This window comes from Anolis carolinensis, chromosome 2, assembly GCF_035594765.1.
Source record: "Anolis carolinensis isolate JA03-04 chromosome 2, rAnoCar3.1.pri, whole genome shotgun sequence".
In the NCBI taxonomy this organism is placed as follows: Eukaryota; Metazoa; Chordata; class Lepidosauria; order Squamata; family Dactyloidae; genus Anolis; species Anolis carolinensis.
This window is the reverse complement of record NC_085842.1, coordinates 193,383,404-193,404,816: the sequence shown is the minus strand read 5'-3', so window position 1 is coordinate 193,404,816 and position 21,413 is coordinate 193,383,404. Positions and strand designations below refer to the sequence as shown.

Below are 21,413 nucleotides of genomic sequence, written 5' to 3'. Positions count from 1 at the left end.
GTTGGGATGCTATCTGTCATCACTGCTCAACAACCCACTTTTGATGGGACTGTCATTTTATAATTTGAAGAATGTTTTGCTATACTGTCCATGATGTTTCTCCAGCACAGAACTAGCTATACTGTAGTTCTGATTTTTTTTAAAAACATTCCTTACATACCATTTCTTTAAACATGAGACTGCTGGCTGGCAATCAGCAATGAAGCTCTAAGTGCAGTTAATGCTTTCATATAGTAATGTACTGACCTTCCCAGGCTTTTTGGTGGATGTCTTTGGCCTCCTTTTCTGGCTTTTCAGCGGCTTCTTTCTGTGCCCTGAGAGTCTCCACTTGCTCCTCTACAGATTTCTTACCCTCTTGTAATTCAACCAGCTTTTTCTAAAAAAAAAAAAAAAAAGGTATATATATAGTGACAGTGCCCAAGCCTTCTAATAAGACCATTACAAGCCACTGGTTGTTTTTTGCTTCAATACCACCAAGACCAATTTGTTTAATATTTATGAAAAAAATGGGACAGGAATGCTTATAAATCAAGTCCTGTTGAGCAACTGAATAAACAGAGCTGCAGTTTTAAATTCAAATATATCTGTCTATCTGAACAGGCAACATAAGATGAGAATCATTACAACCATAGGAGAAAAGCCTATGAGAAAGCTCAGCTGTTCGTGGTAAAAGTGTATGCAGTATTATCAGACCTTTCTCTACACTTCCTAATATCCATTTTCTTTGCAGGATTTATGTTTCCTATCCTAAAGGAAAGCCTGTATCTCTGCTTACTCGGGTACCTCAAAGTACACCAATGACAAGGAACTCACTTAACCACAACCTTTTCAAAAAGGTTTACTCCACCAACAAGCCACCCCTGCCTTTAACACTAGCCGCCTCCTCCTCCTCACCTGTTTTTCTTCTTTTCTCTTACTTGCTTCTTCCATCAGGGCCTTTTTGATTTCAAAACCCTCTCTGGCTACCTCCGCCTTCTGCTTCAGTGCCTCACGTTCCTTTCGGCCCATCTCTCTGTGCCAAGGCAAAAAAGGTGATTGCTAGATTGTAGCCCAAACATATCTTCTACTCATAGTATTCACTGATACACCAAATGAGACCACAGTTATGAAGTGATTAAGCTGAGACTATACTACTGGAAACCTATGGAGTAGCTTGGGCAATGCAATCCACACAACACACAGGCAATCCACACAACACATTTATAAATCTATGGAGCAAGCACTACCAGCACCCTGAATGATATTGCTGTTGTGTTTTATGTATTACACAGTTATTATTCAAACACACTATAAAAGAAAACGATAGCAAAATACGGACTACACATCTCAGGAGACCAGCAGAGTGCATAATGCAGGGAAATAACACGAGTAAAATAGAACATAATTTATTTGATATCCTCTATTCCTGCAAAACATTAGTGTTTCTCTTTTGGTCTGTAAAGAGAAAACACACTTTCCACAAAGCATCTGGGGATTTAGTCTTTCTGAGATTTTCATGCATGTATTCTTTAAGTTTGATTTCAATTGGCAGTGCTGTCTCATGTTTGTATATTTTCATGACAATTCTGTTTTGAAATGTTCTGGATACAATCTAATGGCCTGCAAAAGGATGCAAAAGCAGGATGATAACAATACCAAGAAATTGGGGGGAGGGTAAAAAGTAGACATCTGGGTTGTCTGAACTAGAATCTAATTCCCCACTGTTTCAACAGTAAATGAAAAGCCTGCCCTGCCCCCAAATTAGGCTACTAAAACAAGGCACATGGGAAGCTGGAGTGGAAGTTTGTAGGTGAAAGAATGAAGGCCTTAGTAATGAAACAGAGAACAAGTTTCTGAACTAACATGTGTAGATAATGTACTGTTCCTTAATTCTAAACATATACCTAAGGACATGTTTTTTTCTTTTCAGAGCTAACTGGCCAATCTTGGAGCTGTTGCAAAACCCAAATTCTTCTCAGCCCTGACTGAAAAAGTAACTCAACTCTATAGCCAACTATTGTGCAATATTGCAAAGTGAATTGCCAAGCTGAGTTTATTATTCACTTAAATACTTTATTTTATTGTGAGCTCTCGGCAAGATAACAACAATTTAAATAATTCCAGGTGTATTAATTTTTTCATGTCAGGAGCAACCGGAGTTGCTTCTGGAGTGAGAGAATTGGCCCTCTGCGAGGACGTTGCCCAGGGGACGCCTGGATGTTTTTGATATGTTTACCATCCTTGTGGGAGGCTTCTCTCATGTCCCAGATCACTTATGGCAGTGATCTGGGCCTCCATCGTCAGCGATGAGTCCAACACAACTCCAAGACTTTTAACAGTAGCAGACGGAACCAGAACTTCCCCATCGAGATCAGGCAGTGACTGAATTAACTCTGGTGGCTGGCCGGGCCAGAGTATCTCAGTTTTTGTGGGATTTTTTGCTTCTGGTGTGAGAGAATTGGCCGTCTGCAATGACATTGCCCAGGGGAAGCCTGGATGTTTTTGATGTTTTTACTATCCTTGTGGGAGGCTTCTCTCAAGTCCCCGCATGGAGCTGATAGAGGGAGCTCATCTGTACTCTCCCCGGGTGGTATTCGAACCTGGCAGCCTTCAGGTCAGCAACCCAACCTTCAAGTCACAAGGCTTTTATCCCCTAGGCCACCGGAGGCTTCAGATTGAAATCAATGAGTAATTCAAACAATATAAATATATATTAAACACCTTGTAATAAGTATCACATGCAGATGAGACATGTCCCAAAAGGCCAAAGGCTCTGACTTACTTGCAGGTGTTTTCACACACAATGCCACTGTTGTATTCATCTGTTGCATCACAGCAGTCTGAAGGGGAGATGACAAAAGAGCTATTAACACCTATCCACTTTGGTTTGGCTTCCCACTTCCAGAGCACCACAAGCTAGAAAAACCTACCACAAATCCCATCATTGATACGAGAGGAGGGGATATATTGAGGGCGATAACCAGCATTGGAGCAGTGGAAGCGGCCATTTGGGCATGCTGGTGTCCCTGGGCAGACAAGAAAGTGTGGAGAAAAGACTTATTAGGTACGCTTAATAAATATGAGAAAAAGAAAAAACAGGAAAAAATATCAAGGAACTTTCCCATGAAAAGCTAAAACCTTATTCATAATTAACATAATTCTAAACCACCCTATATCAAGAAAAAACCCTGCCTCCCTCTCACATACAGGACATATATATAGCAGTCTCAAAAACCAAATTTACATTCTTCTCAACTTCAACTCAATAAGAAAATTCTGATAAGTTGGGTAAACTGACATTTTTTAAAATTTGGCTACACCATTAAACAGGCTTCTTTCTCTTGTGTTTAAACGGTCACTTGAGAATAGTAGAGTATGTAAACAAGAGCTGAAATTGCACTTGGAGCAGATTCACTGAACCAAAGAGATTTACCTGAATGCTGAGTTACTCTTCAATAATTCAATGGGCCAACTCTAGATATCTCTGACCAACAGAATTACAGTCACAGAATGCAACAGTATTTTAATGTGTGTAACCTAATTCTGTTTTACTGCACCCTTTTCTGTCATGCTGTAAATAATCATGAATCTTGACTGTCAGGAAAAGGGAATAGAGTTGGCCCTCTACATTTACAGGTTTAACTTTTGCAGATTTGATTATTTGCAAATTTGATTAATATGATCTCCCTAAAAATCTGCAGTTCCTTCAGCATGATTCTATGGACAACCTCCGCTGTACTGGAAGACCTATAGGTTCCTAGAGAGAACATTTCTCTAAACATTTGTAAGTCTTCAACATGATTCTATGGTCAGCCTCCAGCTACATGTGACCAGAGTTATGCTAGAAGACCTAGAGATTTCTAGAGATGTGCTCTTTCAGATTAAATAAAAATGTCTTATTTAATTTTTCCACTTTTTGTAGGAATCCTGCACCCTTAATACCAGAAAATGTGGAGGGCTGACTGTAGTTAACTAATGACAAGAATCAAATCTGGGATCTGTACTTTGCAGGTTCATAACATAATCACCACAGCTCCCCATAGCAAATAACTGCTTCACCGCTGTTAGGATTTCTGGAAGTTGAAGGCCAAAACATCTGGGGACCCACAGGTTGAGAAACAGTGCAAAAGATGATTGCCTTTGAAAAACTTGCCAAAGGATATAGGACACACATTAAGATTCCTCCCATCTGAATATGCAAAAAGGAAACATTCTCAAAAGGGAAGTGGCTCACAGTTCTACTACAGCAATAGGCAAGTCAGTAAGGCCCCTTCTACACTGCCATATAAAATCTAAATCATCTGAGTGTGAACTCATATAATCCAGTTCAAAACAGATAATGTGGATTATTTGCTTTGATAATCTGGATTATATGGCAGTGTAGAAGGGGCCTAAATCTACTCTACTCCCTTTTGATATCTAGAAGAGTTAATGGGGGGATCTTACAGTAGTGGGGAAAGTCATTATTAAATCACTCAGGTTTATTAAAAAATAATGTTATTAGCTCCTGTCTTTACACTGAAACCTATCTCTATTTTTTTAAACCTACAGCTCCACTAATTAATCTCTTTTGCACTTACCCCTGCCCCCAACTTATAAGTTAATTTAGAAGTTATCTTTCTAACTCCCTTGTTCAATTCAGGTTTTTTGCCCCTGCTGGAAGTAAGAAAAAATTCAGCTCTTTTTTATCCTGTGCTATTTTCAGCCCTTAGAATCATAGTGTTGAAAGAGACCTTGTGGGCCACCCAGTTCAATCCCCTGCCAAGAAGAAAGAAAACCACATTCAAGGCACCCCTGACAGATGGCCACCCAGCCTCTACTTAAAAGCCTCCAAAGAAGGAGCCTCCACCACACTCCGGGGCAAAGAGTTCCACTGCTGAACAGCTCTCACAGTGACGAAGTTCTTCCTAATGTTCAGAGAGAGAATGTAGAGAAACGCTTAGGTATACGTTGGGGTAGGAGGGGTGAATTTGCTGCCTTCATGACATGAGCTGAGAGTCTACTCTGGGACAGAGCAACGTAAATTTCTGCACACAGTTATGCTTTGATTATGCAGCTGTTGTGCTGAATGGCAATATTATGAAACTAGGAAATACTTCTGTCACTTCCAACAGGAGCAGGCAGATACTGTATACAATGGCCAACAATCCACATACACAAAAGCACTACATGTGTGGCCCCAGTTATGAGACTTTAAATTGAATGCAAGCTGTAAATGGAATAACAGTCTCCAAAAACTTCCATAAGAGAATTTACAAGTGCACACGACACCAATGGGATTCTGTTCATGTTCCCCTCTTTGTGGCTCCTCCTTTAAATTCTGGGTTAGGGATTATAGTTAGATCATAATTCATTTCTAAAAGTAATACCATGGCGCTTTATATGTCTACTCAGAACTGACCTTCACTGAGTATAATGGGACACTCCCAGAGGTGTACCTAATTGTACCCTATCAACATTGTTTGGAGGATGAACAATGCTCTCTCCTTGGGAGAGACAGGAATCTATTGGGGCATAAACAACCCTGTGAAATACAGCAATAGCATTCAATGACAGAATTAAGACCTACTGGAGGGCCAAGGTGTGTGAGTGGAGCTTCCGAGGGATATGTTCCACTTACCTGGTTCATCTGAACCATCCTTGCAGTCACAATAATCATCATTGACTCTGTCAAAGGGTATCGTTGCAGAACCATCTAGGCAAGTGAATGGCTTTAATTCATCATAGAAGTGATGGTCTGAGAATGACAAAGACACTTTGAGTCAAGCAAAAGTAACATAAATACATATCTAGAGATCAATGTCAAACAGCACACATGCTGAGTGACCTTAGACTACTATTAATAATTATCCCTTTGCAACTCAGCCATTGTGAGTTCTATCTCCAGTGATACAGTGGGAATTGGGAGATTGTAGGACCAAATTTTTTCATGTAACAGCACAATTTGCACCATCCATTCTGACTCGGGCTTATAGCACTACATTTTGGTTTGGCATTAGATGGGTGCCAGAGCATTGATCATGACCGTTCAGAGAATAATTAGAAAATGCTTCCCAACAGCCCCATTCCTAGTAGTACTAATCAAGTAAACAGAATCATACCAATTCTTTGCAAAGATTTAAAAATGTTATAAGACATGCATTGCAGCCACCAAAGAGTAGACCTCGATGCTTTACTCTTATATGTAGACCATAACACATCACTTACACAGGACACAGTGGTAATCTTAACATTTGGTAGTCACATTTCTTCCATACACACCATTTCTCAGCCAGAAATTATTAGATAAAAAAAACTGCAGAATTTTAGTAGCAAAGCAATGATGTGCTCACAACTTGGCAGGTTAACATTTTGCTTCCAGTCACCATGACAATAAGAAAAGGAGAATTTACCTCCTGATGGAACAACATGTTACAAAAGGATTTCGAAGCTGCCTACTTAGCTGCCAGAAACTCACTTGTTAGGGAGACACCACGTGGGCGTTTCACTTCCACAGATGAGGCTAGGCCAGATAGCAAGAGCAGGACTAGGGACAGAAGAAGCATGATCCACAGGCAAAAGTAGCAGCAATTCCTGAGGAAGAAAGAAGACAAGCAACATAAGAAAAATACTACTTGACCAGACTTACATAGTCCAATAGTCTGTTGACAAAGTGACAAGCAGATGTTTCTAGGAAGCACACACAGCGCAGCACCTTCCCCATTGTGTTCCTATGATAAAGTCCTCCCTCCGTTTTAAAATAACTTTAGTCTCAAAAAGGAAGTTTGTTTTCATCAGGACTGGAACGCCTCCCAAAACTCTGGTTCTGCAGGTTCGATTCTCTCAGCTCCAAATAAAACTAATAATGAAACATGTTGTATTCTTGATATAACATACCGTAATCGCAATTATTTTGATATTAACATTTTAAAATAATTATTTAGCTATTTTTATCCGGGGGGGTGGGGGGTGGGGGATAACTGTCCATTTTCATCTATATATATAAAAGAGTGATGGCATCAGGGCAGCGGACAAAACAACAAAAGTACAGGCCCCCCAATCTCAAAATTTGACAACACGACCCATCATCCATGCCTCCAGGTTGATACAACAAAAAGAAAAGAAAAATAAAGTCCTAATTAGAGGGAGAGCAATAATTTTTTTTATCCAATTGCTGCCAGTTTAGAGGGCTAATCTCTGCCCACTTGGTTGCCTAGCAACCAAAGGACAGCCAGGCTTCAGTTAGGGGACAGGCAGATTTAGGCCTCACTTAGGTTTCTTCCACAGATTATCTAATTTGCACTGGATTATATGGCAGTGTAGACTCAAGGCCCTTCCACACAGCTATATAACCCATTTAGAATCTTATATTATCTGCTTGGCACTGGATTATCTTGACTCCACACTACCATATAATCCACTTCAGTGTGCATTTTATTCAGCTGTGAAGAAGGGGCCTCATATAATCCAGTTCTAAGCAGATAATATAAGATTATCAATATACAGTAGACTCTCACTTATCCAACATAAACAGGCCGGCAGGATAAGTGAATATGTTGGATAATAAGAAGGGATTCAGGAAAAGCCAATTAAACATCAAATTAGGTAATCGTTATACAAATTAAGCACCAAAACATCATGTTATACAACAAATTTGACAGAAAAAGTAGTTCCATGCGCAGTAATGCTATGTAATAATTACAGTAGAGTCTCACTTATCCAACACTCGCTTATCCAACGTTCTGGATTATCCAACGCATTTTTGTAGTCAATGCTTTCAATATATCGTGATATTTTGGTGCTAAATTCATAAATACAGTAATTACTACATAGCATTACTGTGGATTGAACTACTTTTTCTGCCAAATGTGTTGTCTAACATGATGTTTTGGTGCTTAATTTGTAAAATTATAACTTAATTTGATGTTTAATAGGCTTATCCTTAATCCCTCCTTATTATCCAACATATTCGCTTATCCAACGTTCTGCCGGCCCGTTTAGCTTGGATAAGTGAGATTCTACTGTACTGTATTTACAAATTTACCACTAAAATATCACAATGAATTTAAAACACTGACTACAAAAACATTGATTATGAAAAGGCAGGCTGCGTTGGATAATCCAGAACATTGTATAAGCGAATGTTGGATAAGTGAGATTGTACTTTAATATGAAATAATTACTGGGATAGAATAATGCAGAACAATATAATCTCTAAAACCAGGACAGTAAATAAACAGGGGAATTCCACACAGGAAACAATCAGGGCCAGCTAACACCTCCCAACCAAGTATTCCCATCATCAAAGTCTGGCAAATCCTCTGTTTTCTCAGGGCCACAGACAGTAGAAGCACATAAAATATCACAAACAACACCACTCTGAAAACAAGGGAATTCCAGACAGGAAACAATCAGGGCCAGCTAACACCTCCCAACAAAAAATTCACTCAGGGAGAAAACAGCCAGGCTTTAAAGCTGCAAGGCCATTACATCCTAATCATTTTTCCTAATTGCAGCATTTATACTTGCCTCCAACAAACAAAAAAAACCAATCAGAAATATTGTATATTCACAACCTTTAGGAAATAATATCCCCTGATGGTGCAGCGTGTTAAAGCGCTGAGCTGCTGAACTTCTGGACCGAAAGGCCACAGGTTTGAATTGGGGGAGAGGAGAGAGCCCCCACTGTTAGCCCGAGCTTCTGCCAACCCAGAAGTTCAAAAACATGCAAATGTGAGTGCATCAATAGGTACTGCTTCGGCGGGAAGGTAATGCCGCTCCATGCAGTCATCCCACATGACCTTGGAGGAGTCTATGGACAACGCTGGCTCTTCAGCTTAGAAATGGAGATGAGCACCAACCCCCAGAGTCAGACATTTCTGGACTTAATGTCAGGAGAAAACCTTTACCCTTTACCTTAACTACCACCAATTCCTCAATACTTTATTTCCCATACCACCAGACTTCGCCACAGCAACGCGTGGCCGGGCACAGCTAGTTATTAACTAAATCATTCACACACACACACACACACACAATGGATCACAGAGTACTACGGTATTAGGACTGGAAACTGGATGATGGTAGCTACATGTTCTTTCCCACCTTAGACAATGTTTTGTACAGGACTATCTCAGCTAACAAAACCTATGGCAAAGAAACTACTTTTTACATTTATGCCTGCCAAGGTTCCCTTTCCCTTCTTATCATCTCCCTAGCTTGAAGTTTTTTAGCAGTGTGAAAATTGGAAGGATGGTATAAGAGAGCTGGAGAAATAGAATTTTTGTGTCAGGTTGTAGTAGCATCTTTGCATTAAAAAATGCAAGAAAGCTTGATCTGGAAAACAATGTTTTTCTATTATAGCTGAGTGCATCTACCTACAATTGGCAAGGTAAATGCCACCTAACCCCTGATTCCCTCAATTAGCATGAATGAACAGCACAACAGATGAATGCGGGATCAATCTAAACCAGTGGTTCTCAAACTGTGCTCCTCCAGATGTTTTATACTTCAGATCCCACAATTCTAACAGCTGGTAAGCTGGTTTGGATTCCTGGGAGCTGAAGTCCAAAACACCCGGAGGAGCACAGTTTGAGAAACAATGATCTAGAGACATTTGGCCACTGAAATAGAAACAAAAGTTGAAGCTGGTGAAAGAAAAAATATCTTAATTATAACTTTCTAACCTATGTTATCCCTGTCCAGTTGAGATTCACAGCACCTGGCAGAGATCCCTCTTACTGTTCATTATCTTGCATATCTTTAGGTTCATTTTTTTAAAAGAGCATTATTTATTTAATGTCCTGTGTCCCGTCCCCCCCAATATGGGACAATTTCAAGCTCAAACCTCTCATATACATTTCACCAGAAGAGCCCATTAATTTGGGATTCCAGTACATTTTATCTCATCCTGCTAATTAAAGAGATGTCAATTTGGCTGGTGAGCCATTAAACAGCCACAACATTGGCTGCTCCTTTCCAGTAAGCAACCCTATAATGCCCCACACAGACAAAACTCTGGTCTAGGTTTTCCATAAACTAAAAAGGGGCATTAGGAAAAGCAAATTTCCTTCATTTTCATTGCAATTTGAAGAAAGCAATAGTGCTACTACCACAAGGGAGTATAATCTATTTCTATTCTTTATCATATTCTCCAAATCACAGCAAAAAAGAAAGGCAAAAGCACCAAAGCTCTCACAGGCTCCTTCTGTTTTTAAAGCTCAAATATGATGAACGTGGTCATGAAAATTTGAGCAACCTGACATTAAAATAAAAATTGTAAAATGACACAACTCTGGTTTGCAAAATAACTGGCATGCAGTGACTCCTAAAGTTTGTATGGTATGTTATTTTGGTTAAAATGTAGTTCTACATGCTCTTATCCTACTGACATTCCTCTCCTTCAAAATGCCTAGACTTCTCTGCATCCCCATTACTCCCAGTGACCATAAGGGAAGGAACTCTCAGCTAGTCAGCCAAGTGCCTCATCTTTGTTTTAGAATTAGAAGTAGCCTAAAGTAACACTACAGATATTTACTGGCACCTTCTGGTGAACAAAGATATTCATTTGTGGCTTCAATAAGGAGCCCAAGGTATAGCTGTGGGATAAGTTGCAGTTAGCTTATTCAACATTCCCTTGAAGTTCACAAACAAGGCTTTTAGTGTGTGAATTATTAACAAAATATGTAGAACAAGAGCAGTTTTACCTAATAAACCTGTCCTAACCTCTCTCTTAAATATATTTTCTTAAATGCTTCAAAACTATTGGAAACATAAATCTCCCTGTCTTCACAGTATCAATAGATGACATGACTTCCCATTCAGTCCAACTTAATACAGCTTACTCAAACTTTATTACACATTTTAGAGCTTCATCCTACAAACACAGTAGTCTATTGCATAATGAACTCTGCCCTTCCTTTCAGAAAAAAAGGGAAGGACAAGAAGAAAAACTTTACCTGGACAAACTGAAACAAAAGTTTAAAACTTTTTGTATTGCAATTTCACTTAATTTCCCTGCTCTTTGATACAACCCCACTAGTGTTCAGTATTTTCAAAATTCCTAATGTGATTTCCAATTTCATAGGATGCATCTACACTACAGAATTGGTGCATTTTGAGACCACTTTGATGGTCATGGCTCAATGAGATAAAATTCTGGGAGGTATAGTTGGTTTGGCAGGGAAGGCAAAAAACCTTCTAAGACTGTAAGTCCCATAATTCCACAGCATTGAGCCATGGCAGTTAAAGTGGTATAATAACTGCATTTCCACACTGTAGATGTACATAGAAAGACTAACCACCATGAGCTATACAGTTTTGAACTCTCATAGACTTTCATTAGCATAAAAAACAGAAATTTCTACAAATATTATCTTTCCACATTAGAGTCTGCAGAATAAAGGGACCTCGTTTGGTTCATTTTTGGGGTAACAAATAGTCAATATATTCACATCGTTTAACAAATGTGATAAAAGAATTTGAGGTTTTTTTAAAATGTACCAATAGAAGAAAACAAGCTGGCCGATCTGCCCATTCCTTTCTCAAAGATGGAAAAACCATCAGGTGCTCATTCGTAATATCACAATTAAAAAGCACTCCTAAATAGTTCTATCAGATTTCCCCTCAAGATAAATTCAGCCAAACTTTAAAGCTGCAAGGCTTTTCAATGCTAATCAAACTGGCCAATTGCAACATTCACATGCCTCAAACAGACAAAGAGTTCCTTCTCCTGCTCTGGGCATTCCATAGATATATAAACCCCACTGCCTCATTTCCAATAAACCTCACAACCTCTGAGGATGCAGGCAAAATGTCAGGAGATAATGCTACTGGAACAGAGCCATACAGCCCAAATACTTCACAGCATCCCAGTGATTCTGGCCATGAAAGCCTTTGACAACACACAATGTTGTTTTGCAAATCATACAGTGGTTAGTACATATTCAGTTGTTGAATTAAATACACTTACATTTGTTAATTAATTAAGCAGTTACCATTAGCAAGTGCGTTGAGTATTTGTTAGGCAAAAGTAGCAAAAGCAACTAACATATAGCTTCATCACACTTGAGTATCCACTTTAAATCCGGTTTCTGCCTCCTGCAGAATTCTAGGGTTTGTAGTTTGGTGAGGCCAGGACCTGCCTGGCTGAGTTGTTTAAAGCCCCCTCCCTAAAGTGGATTTAAAGTGTGAGGAAGTGGCTAGATTTCAACTCTTCCAATTTATGGCCGCTTCCACACAGCAGAATAAAATCCCACATTATCTGCTTTGAAATGGAATACTGTATATGGCAGTGTGGACTCAGATAACCCACAGTTCAAATCAGATATTGTGGGTTATTTTGCCTTGATATTCAGGGTTATATGGCTGTGTGGAAGGGCCCCTACTTCAAACCAGATATTGTGGGCTTTTTTGCCTATGGCTGTGGGCCCTTCCACACAGACCTATATCCAAGAATATCAAGGCAGAAAATCACACAATATCTGCTTTGAACTGGGTTATCTGAGTCCACACTGCCCTATATTCCAATTCAAAGCAGAAAATGTGGGGTTTTATTCAACTGTGTGGAAGGGGCCCGTGTGGAAAGCCACTACAGCTCTTCAATATAATCCAGTTCAAAGCAGATAATATGGATTTTATATGGCAGTGGAGAAGGGGCCTCAATGACTCTGTTGCAAGATGCTGCGTTCAAGATGAAATGTTTGGAAAGCCATGTGGTAATTTGTTAGTATACTGATATAATTTTCTGTAGTTGTGGCATTTGTAAAGCTTTTTTGTGTGACCCTTTTCTTTTTATATACCCAAAATGCAGCTTTGCGTGTAATTTTTTTTTCGTGTCAGAACGACTTGAGAAACTGCAAGTCGCTTCTGGTGTGAGAGAATTGGCCATCTGCAAGGGTGCCCAGGATGATTTTACCATCCTTGTGGGAGGCTTCTCTAATTTCCCCGCATTGAGCTGGGACTGATGGCGGGAGCTCATCCGCGCTCTCCCCGGGTTGAATTCGAACCGGCAACCTTCAGGTCAGCAACCCAACCTTCAAGTCATCAGTCCTGCCGGCACAAAGCTTTAATCCACTGCGCCATCGCGGGCCATTCATTTCCAATTTAATGGATTAACATACATGTAGTTAACACATGTATGTTAATCAAGCTGGAAAAGAATGGCACCCGTGGCGACTTCTGGCCCACCTTCTGCCCATAAAGGCAGCCCAACTTCCCGCTTCTCGGCTCCCTCGGTCCCCTTTCCACCCCCTCACGGAGCCTTACCCTCAACCGGCCACGAAAACCCGCGTGGAAAACAGTCCGAAGTTCACCCAGCCGACGCCGGAAGCAGACGGCAGGACATCCGCCTCAGAGAAAAAGGCGGAAACTCCTCCTTCCTCCCCGCTTGTTCCTCTCTCGACGCCATTATGAGCGAGGCAGAAAACATCCCACTTCCCGGCGGCCATCTTGAGAGTGGCGGAAAATTCCTTCGGCCAATGGGCACTTTGCATCGCAGCCGGTCGCCATGGAGACGGGCCCACCGTAGGGATGCTGAGGCGTTGTTGAGCCAGATGAAACCTGGCAGAAAAGGAAAGCAGCCTAGCTGAAGCAGGCCGGTTTCTAGGCGCGAAGGAAGCGACGCAGCAGAGGAACAAAGCGTTGTAGAACCTTTTGCTTTATTTATTTCCCCCCCCCCCCTACCGAACACACGCATCATTTCCCCTGTTGGCAGCCCAATTCCTGTAGGTTTGCCAATGGTTTCTGGCTGAGTAGTGACCCGCCAACAAATCACTACAGTGCCTTCCCTCCGCCTGTTTCACCTTCTCCAGCTTTTGACTACCTGCCACTACCATGCCAGTGACAGAGGCCCAGCAAGGAATAAAGCCCCCCGTCCATGAGCAGATCGCAGATCTCCAGAAGAAAATACAGCTGCTAGGTAAGGCCTGCTTCAGAGGTGGAGGCCCCTTCCACACAGCTGTGTAAAATCCTAAATGAACCGGATTATATGGCAGTGAGGACTCAGGGCCCTTCCACATAGCCATATAACCTAGAATATCAAGGCAGAAAATCACACACTATCTGCTTTGAACTGTCTTATCAGAGTCCACACTGCCATATATTCCTGTTCAAAGCAGAAAATATGAGATTTTATTCAGCTGTGTGGAAGGGGTCTTTGAGATATCCTGTCACTTTAGGAGCCCCCGATGGCGGAGTGGGCTAAAGCCTTGTGACTTGAAGGTTGGGTTGCTGACCTGAAGGCTGCCAGGTTCGAATCCCACCCAGGGAGAGCGCGGATGAGCTCCCTCTTCAGCTCCAGCTCCATGCAGGGACATGAGAGAAGCCTCCCAAAAGGATGGTAAAAACATTAAAACATCTGGGCATCCCCTGGGCAACGTCCTTGCAGATGGCCAATTCTCTCACACCAGAAGCAACTCAGGTTGCTCCTGACACGGAAAAAAAAAGAGTCCTGTTAAGACTTAGCAAATGCAAAACTATGGCCCCTTCCACACAGCTGTATAAAATCCCGCATTATCTGCTTTGAACTGGGTTATATGGCAGTCTGTACTCTGGGCCCTTCCACACAGCCATTTGCTATTTATTTGTTCAGTCGCTTCCGACTCATGGACCAGCCCACGCCTGAGGTCCCTGTCGGCCGTGACCACCCCCAGCTCCTTCAAGGTCAAGCCAATCCCTTCAAGGATACCGTCCATCCATCTTACCCTTAATTGGCCCCTCTTCCTTTTTCCTTCCATTTTCCCCAGCATCATTCTCGTCTCCAAGCTTTCCTGTCTTTTTATTATGTGGCCAGAATACTTCATCTTTGCCGCTAATATCCTTCCCTCCAGTGAGCAGTAGGGCATTATTTCCTGAAGTATGGACTAGTTTGTGTGTGGTCCAAGGCACTCTCAGAATTTTTCTCCAACACCACAGTTTAAAAGCATCTACCTTCACTCAGCCTTCCTTATGGTCCAGCTCTTACATAATCCAGAATATCAAGGCAGAAAATCTCACAATATCTGCCTTGAACTGGGTTATCTGTGCGGAAAGGGCCTCAGGTCTCTGCCAAAGAGTGATGGTGCCTCATCAATTGACAAATATCAGAACTACATGGTAGTTAAAGTAGTGGAAACCGCATTAATTCTACAATGTAGATGCACCCTTTGAGACCAGGTTTCGGCTTTCTGCTCAGCCACAGAAACCCACTTGATGGCTTTCAGCAGGTCACACTTGCTCAGGGCCCTTCCACACAGCCCTATATCCTACAATATCAAGGCAGAAAATCTCACATTATCTGAGTGTGGACTCAACCCAGTTCAAAGCAGATATTGTGGGATTTTCTGTCCTGATGTCCTGGGATATTGGGCTGTGTGAAAGGACCCCCAGTTGTGCTTCTGTTTACTAAAACCAAAAAAATTTCAACACCAAAGTATATCATGTAAAATTCCATAAGCTGTTTAGTCACAATGAGAGTATAGTGAACAAAACGGTATCTTTATGGGAGAAAATAAAGGTGACTCAAAATCACCAATTTGTTCACTTCTTGCTTAGCTTTCTAAACTTTCTAAATATGAAAATAATCCGCTTATTTCTGCTTATTATAGAAAGCGACCGGAAAGCTTCCTCTGAAAATTCGCAATGGGAAATTAATAAAAATAATGATTTAATTTTAAAGTTGAGGCAGGAGAATAAGAAGATGCACCAGACGCTTGCAGATGCCTTTGCGGTAAGCCTCGTAGCCATATTTCTCCAGCTTGCCAACAAGAGGAAAATGAGGAAAAGTTTGTAATATCTCCTCTTATCTTAGACCCCTTCCACACAGCTGAATAAAATCCCACATTATCTGCATTGAACTGGAATATATGGCAATGTGGACTCAGATATCCCAGTTCAAAGCAGATATTGTGAGATTTTCTGCCTTTATATTCTGGGTTGTATGGAAGTGCCCTTAGACTCAGTTCAATTCCCTAGCACCTTCTGCTCTCAAGTGGGATGAATATAAATGCAGTGATACGTCAAATTTGGGAGTCTGGCAACCTGAAGATCAAAGAACCAGGGGTTCTTCTCTCCTTTAATTCAGCTTTGCAAGTTACAGTTTATTTCAAGTTATCTTAAAATATCATTTCTAAAATAAGAAAACAAAAAAGTATCCAAGAATGTTCTTAAAGTTTATTGTACTCAAAATTGTGTCCGAAGCAGTGTAAATACTGTATTATAGAAATCATGTTCCGAATTATAAATACAATAACAACAAGTCAAATGCTTGCTATCTAATTGGATGTTTCCACATACACATGCAAGAAAAGGTAATCTCTCTTCCCACATATCACCCACAATTTCCCAGGATTCCCTTGTCCTATTTGTAGTTATACATTTGCATCATTCCTTTCTCCGAAAATTGCGACTGAAGGCAGCATACAATTTAAAGATAATATGACTAAAACTAGTCATAAATAGCACACCTGAGAACTAGCTATATAGCTATGTCTTGTTTGTTTGTCTATTTGTACCACAAGGGTTGTTGCTAGGTGGTGGCCCTCTGTGATGTGATTGGATTGGTTGTTGCTAGGTGAAGGATTAGCTGTTGCTAGGTAAAGTGGCTCTCAATGATGTCAATGGGAAAGAAAGGTGATGTGTATGAGGGGAAGAGATGAATAAAAAAAGAGCCATAAAGACAGCCCTTGTTAGAACTGAGATATTGTGAGGTAGGAGAAGAGCTGGAGAAGGGAGAAAGGGGAGTAGGAAGTAGGAAAGAAAGAGAAAAGGGAAAGAAAGAAAATGTGATAGGAGGGAAAGGAAGGGAGGGAGGGGAAGAAAGAAAATGGAGAAAAGACAGAAGAAAGAGAAGGGAGGGGCGGAAAGATATGAGGGAGGGAAAGAGAAAGAAGGGATGAAAGCATGGGGGAGTGGCCCCCTTGCACACCCAAGCCATGCCCAGCATATTTGCTAATATATGCAGGTAAAAAGATAAAAATGACTAAAATCAATTGTTTAAAAACAAAGTGATTTGTGTCCTGTATACTGGATTGAAGTAAAAAAAAAGTGAATACTACATAACTGGTGGGGTGTGTGTGTGTGTGTTTTTTTTTAGGGAGAAGAGGAAGTCATCAATGCTGCATTCCAAGAACACCAAGTTGAACAGGGAGCTGTGAAAAATAAAACAGGAGAGGTAGGTGATGTTGCAAGTATGTTTGCATATAATGAAAACTTTATAAATTACAGACTTGGAATACAGTTAAAGACTCGCAATTGTAATCCTGTGCAAGTTTACTCAGGAATTATTTTTGTTTGCATTTTGATTGCCATGCGGTTATTAAGGTTCGATGATTTGATCTGCCTCATTCCTGTTGATTGCTCTGCACTGTGAGTTTGTTTCTGCCCAGAATTCACAGAACTGATTTTGACTTACGCTATTCCAGTTAGCAATGAAGAGCAAATTTGTACAGTTCTAGAATCATAGAATAGTAGAGTTGGAAGAGACCTCATGGGCCATCCAGTCTAACCCCCTGCCAAGAAGCAGGAAATCACATTCATAGCACCCCCCGACAGATGGCCATCCAGCCTCTGCTTAAAAGCCTCCAAAGAAGGAGCCTCCACTACAGTCCGGGGGAGAGAGTTCCACTGCCGAACAGCCCTCACAGTGAGGAAGTTCTTCCTGATGTTCAGGTGGAATCTCCTTTCTTGTAGTTTGAAGCCATTGTTCCGTGTCCTAGTCTGCAGGGCAGCAGAAAACAAACTTGCTCCCTCCTCCCTATGACTTCCCCTCACATATTTGTACATGGCTATCATGTCTCCTCTCAGCCTTCTCTTCTGCAGGCTAAACATGCCCAGCTCTTTAAGCCTCTCCTCATAGGGCTTGTTCTCCAGACCTTTGATCATTTTAGCCGTCCTCCTCTGGACGCTTTCCAGCTTGTCAACATCTCCCTTCAACTGTGGTGCCCAGAATTGGACACAGTATTCCAGGTGTGGTCTGACCAAGGCAGAATAGAGGGGGAGCATGACTTCCCTGGATCTAGACACTAAACCCCTATTGATGCAGGCCAGAATCCCATTGGCTTTCTTAGCAGCCGCATCACATTGCTGGCTCATGTTTAACTTGTTGTCCACAAGGACTCCAAGGTCTTTTTCACATGTACTGCTGTCAAGCCAGGTGTCCCCCATTCTGTATCTTTGCATTCCATTTTTTTCTGCCGAAGTGAAGTATCTTGCATTTGTCCCTGTTGAACTTCATTTTGTTAGTTTCGGCCCATCTCTCTAGTCTGTCAAGATCGTTTTGAATTCTGCTCCTTTCTTCTGGAGTGTTGGCTATCCCTCCCAGTTTGGTGTCGTCTGCAAACTTGATGATCGTGCCTTCTAACCCTTCGTCTAAGTCATTAATAAAGATCTTGAACAGAACCGGGCCCAGGATGGAGCCCTGCGGTACTCCACTCATGACTTCTTTCCAAGATGAAGACGGCGCATTGGTGAGCACCCTTTGGGTTCGTTCGCTTAGCCAATTACAGATCCACCTAACTGTAGTTTTGTCTAGCCCACATTTTACTAGTTTGTTTGCCAGAAGGTTGTGAGGGACTTTGTCGAAGGCCTTACTGAAATCCAGGTATGCTACATCCACGGCATTCCCTGTATCGACCCAACTCGTAACTCTGTCGAAAAAAGAGATCAGATTAGTCTGGCATGACTTGTTTTTGGTAAATCCGTGTTGACTATTAACAATGACTGCATCTGTTTCTAAGTGTTTGCAGACCACTTCCTTAATGATCTTTTCCAGAATCTTGCCTGGTATCGACGTGAGGCTGACCAGACGGTAATTGTTTGGGTCGTTCTTTTTTCCCTTCTTGAAGATAGGGACCACATTCTCCCTCCTCCAATCTGCTGGGACTTCTCCCGTTCTCCAAGAACTCTCAAATATGATTGCCAGTGGTTCTGAAATAACTTCCGCTAGTTCCTTCAGTACTCTTGGATGTAGTTGATCTGGCCCTGGCGACTTGAATTCGTTTAGAGTAGCCAGGTGTTCCTGGACAACTTGTTTCCCTATTTGGGGTTGGATTTCCCCAAATCCTTCGTCCATTTCATGTTGCTGAGGTTGAAGATGGCTTTCTTTTTGTGAGAAGACTGAGGCAAAGAAGGCATTAAGCAGTTCTGCCTTTTCCCTGTCCCCTGTCGCCATCACCCCATCTTCTCCTCGCAGAGGCCCTATCGCCTCCTTTTTCTTCCTTTTTCTACCAACGTAAGCAAAAAAGCCTTTTTTGTTGTTTTTAATGTCCCTGGCAAGCCTGAGCTCATTTTGCGCTTTAGCCTTGCGAACCTTTTCCCTACAGGAGTTGGCTATACGTTTGAATTCTTCTTTGGTGATTTCTCCCCTTTTCCACTTCTTGTGCATGTCACTTTTGACTTTTAGCTCAGTTAGAAGTTCTTTGGACATCCATTCTGGCTTCTTCGCATGTGCCATATTTTTTTTCTTTGTTGGCACTGTTTGCATTTACGCCTTGAGTATTTCACTTTTAAAAAACTCCCATCCATCGTTAACTCCCTTGTCTTTTAATATTGGCGTCCATGGAATGCCGCTCAGTATTTCCTTCATTTTTTGGAAGTCAGCTCTCTTAAAGTCCAGAATGCGTGTTTGACTTGTCTTAGTTTCAGCCTTCCATTGTATCACAAACTGCAGGAGCACATGGTCACTTGCCCCTAAGGATCCGACGACTTCTACTGTATTGATCAGGTCTTCCACATTTGTTAAGATTAGATCAAGAGTTGCTGATCCCCTTGTTGCCTCCTCTACCTTCTGGACCATAAAATTGTCTGTAAGGCAAGTGAGGAATTTGTTGGACTTTGTGCTCTTGGCCGAGTTTGTTTTCCAGCAGATATCAGGATAGTTGAAGTCGCCCATGACTACTACATCTCTTCTTTGTGCCTGTTTAGTCAGCTGTTGACAAAAGGCTTCATCAACTTCTATATCCTGGTTCGGAGGTCTGTAGTAGACACCCACGACGAGATCTTTTTGAGTCCTGGTTCCCTTGATTCTTATCCAGATGCTTTCAAGCTGGTTTCCCAGATTACAGTCCTGCATTTCTTCTGCAACATAACTGTTTTTGACATATAAAGCTACTCCCCCTCCTCTCCCCTTTGTTCTATTTCTGTGAAAGAGGTTATAGGCCTCAATGGCTACATTCCAGTGATGGGAGTCATCCCACCAGGTTTCAGTGATGCCTATGACGTCATACATGTGGTGCTGTGCTAAAAGTTGGAGTTTGTCTTGCTTATTTCCCATGCTCTGTGCATTAGTGTAAAGGCATGTAAGCCCCTGTGACCTCCCCTTGAGCTGTTTATTTGGGATTATTGTGCTCTCGGTAATTGGTCCTTGCTGTGTTTGTGCAGCCCTCCATTTAGCCTTTTGGCAGTTCCCTGTGGTTGTGGGTAATATAGTGTTTGCCAGGCTGTTGTTCCCCTCCCCCAGTGGATCTAGTTTAAAGTGCGCCTGATGAAGTTTGTGAGTCTGTGTGCAAAAAGATGTTTTCCTACTTGTGTGAGATGCACCCCATGACTTGCCAGTAGGCCATCCTCCTGGAAGAGTAGATCATGGTCAAGGAAGCCAAAATGCTCCTCTTGGCACCATTTTCTGAGCCAGTTATTGACCTGTACTCTTTTTCCAGCCCTTGTAGAGCCGTGTCCTACAACGGGGAGGAGGGATGAAAAGATCACCTGCACATTACACAGTTTTAGCTTACTTCCGAGGGCTCAAAAATCATTTGTGATCTTTTGAAAAGTATGCCTAGCGGTGTCATTGGTACCTACATGAATCAACATAAGATGGGGAGGGTGATGGGGCTTTAGGAGCCTGCTGAGCCTCTGAGTGATATGGTGTATTTTTGCCCCCGGGAGGCAGCATGTTTCTCGAGCCATCCCATCCGGTCTGGAAATGATGGCTTCCGTTCCTCTAAGGAGGGAGTCACCTACTACCAAGACCTGTTTCCTTTGAGGATTGACAGGGTCCCTTTTGTGCAAGACAGTGTGTATATCCCCTGAAGAGTGTTCCTGTTGAAGTGAATTGTGTAGGTGTAAAGTGTTGCCCTCCTCCTTGACATCCCCAGTGCATTCATCAATGACAATCCATTGAGATGCGTCCAAGAGCCCATCACTCTCCCAAGGGTGTTCCTGCTGTGCCTCATCTACGATTGGGGATGGAGCATTTGCATAATTACATAAGTGTGAATGTGGCGATGCACTGTCCCCATCAGGGCTATCCCCTGCGCATTGATCAAGAGTGGCCCACTGAGTGGTATCTAAGTAACTGTGGTCCTCCTCAAGATGTGTTTCCTGATTATATGTTAATGGTGTGAGAATTTGGAATCTGTTGTGTAAATGCAGCTGAGCAGAGGAGTTCTGTGGAGGCTGCCTGGTCCTGTGTCTCTTTCTATGGGTGACCTCCTTCCAAGCCTGAGAGTTGTCTACCTTTGAGTTGATCTCCCCATAAAGTT

The 21,413-nt window shown here is 41.8% G+C and overlaps 2 protein-coding genes across 3 annotated transcripts in view; one reads left to right on the top strand and one right to left on the bottom strand.

Annotated features, from left to right (window-relative positions):
• The window catches only part of prkcsh (PRKCSH beta subunit of glucosidase II), a 49,403-nt gene extending 36,023 nt beyond the window's left edge, over positions 1-13,380 (bottom strand). The window contains exons 1-7 of the mRNA XM_062974121.1: positions 13,225-13,380; positions 6,437-6,552; positions 5,600-5,716; positions 2,910-3,005; positions 2,762-2,819; positions 895-1,012; positions 247-376 (exon numbers count right to left, since the gene is read on the bottom strand). Of these exons, the coding sequence (XP_062830191.1) occupies positions 247-376; positions 895-1,012; positions 2,762-2,819; positions 2,910-3,005; positions 5,600-5,716; positions 6,437-6,524 (607 nt within the window). The 5' untranslated portion in view covers positions 6,525-6,552; positions 13,225-13,380. The remainder of the gene's footprint in view (positions 1-246; positions 377-894; positions 1,013-2,761; positions 2,820-2,909; positions 3,006-5,599; positions 5,717-6,436; positions 6,553-13,224) is intronic.
• A 68-nt stretch (positions 13,381-13,448) lies between these two features.
• odad3 (outer dynein arm docking complex subunit 3) overlaps positions 13,449-21,413 on the top strand; it is a 32,463-nt gene continuing 24,498 nt past the window's right edge. The window contains exons 1-3 of one of the 2 annotated variants that reach the window (XR_010003900.1): positions 13,449-13,876; positions 15,543-15,664; positions 17,030-17,107. Coding sequence is in view for 1 of the 2 variants with exons in the window: in XM_003216823.4 (XP_003216871.1) it covers positions 13,792-13,876; positions 15,543-15,664; positions 17,030-17,107 (285 nt within the window). In the remaining variant the exon portion in view is untranslated. The remainder of the gene's footprint in view (positions 13,877-15,542; positions 15,665-17,029; positions 17,108-21,413) is intronic. The other variant, XM_003216823.4, reaches the window with a different exon arrangement.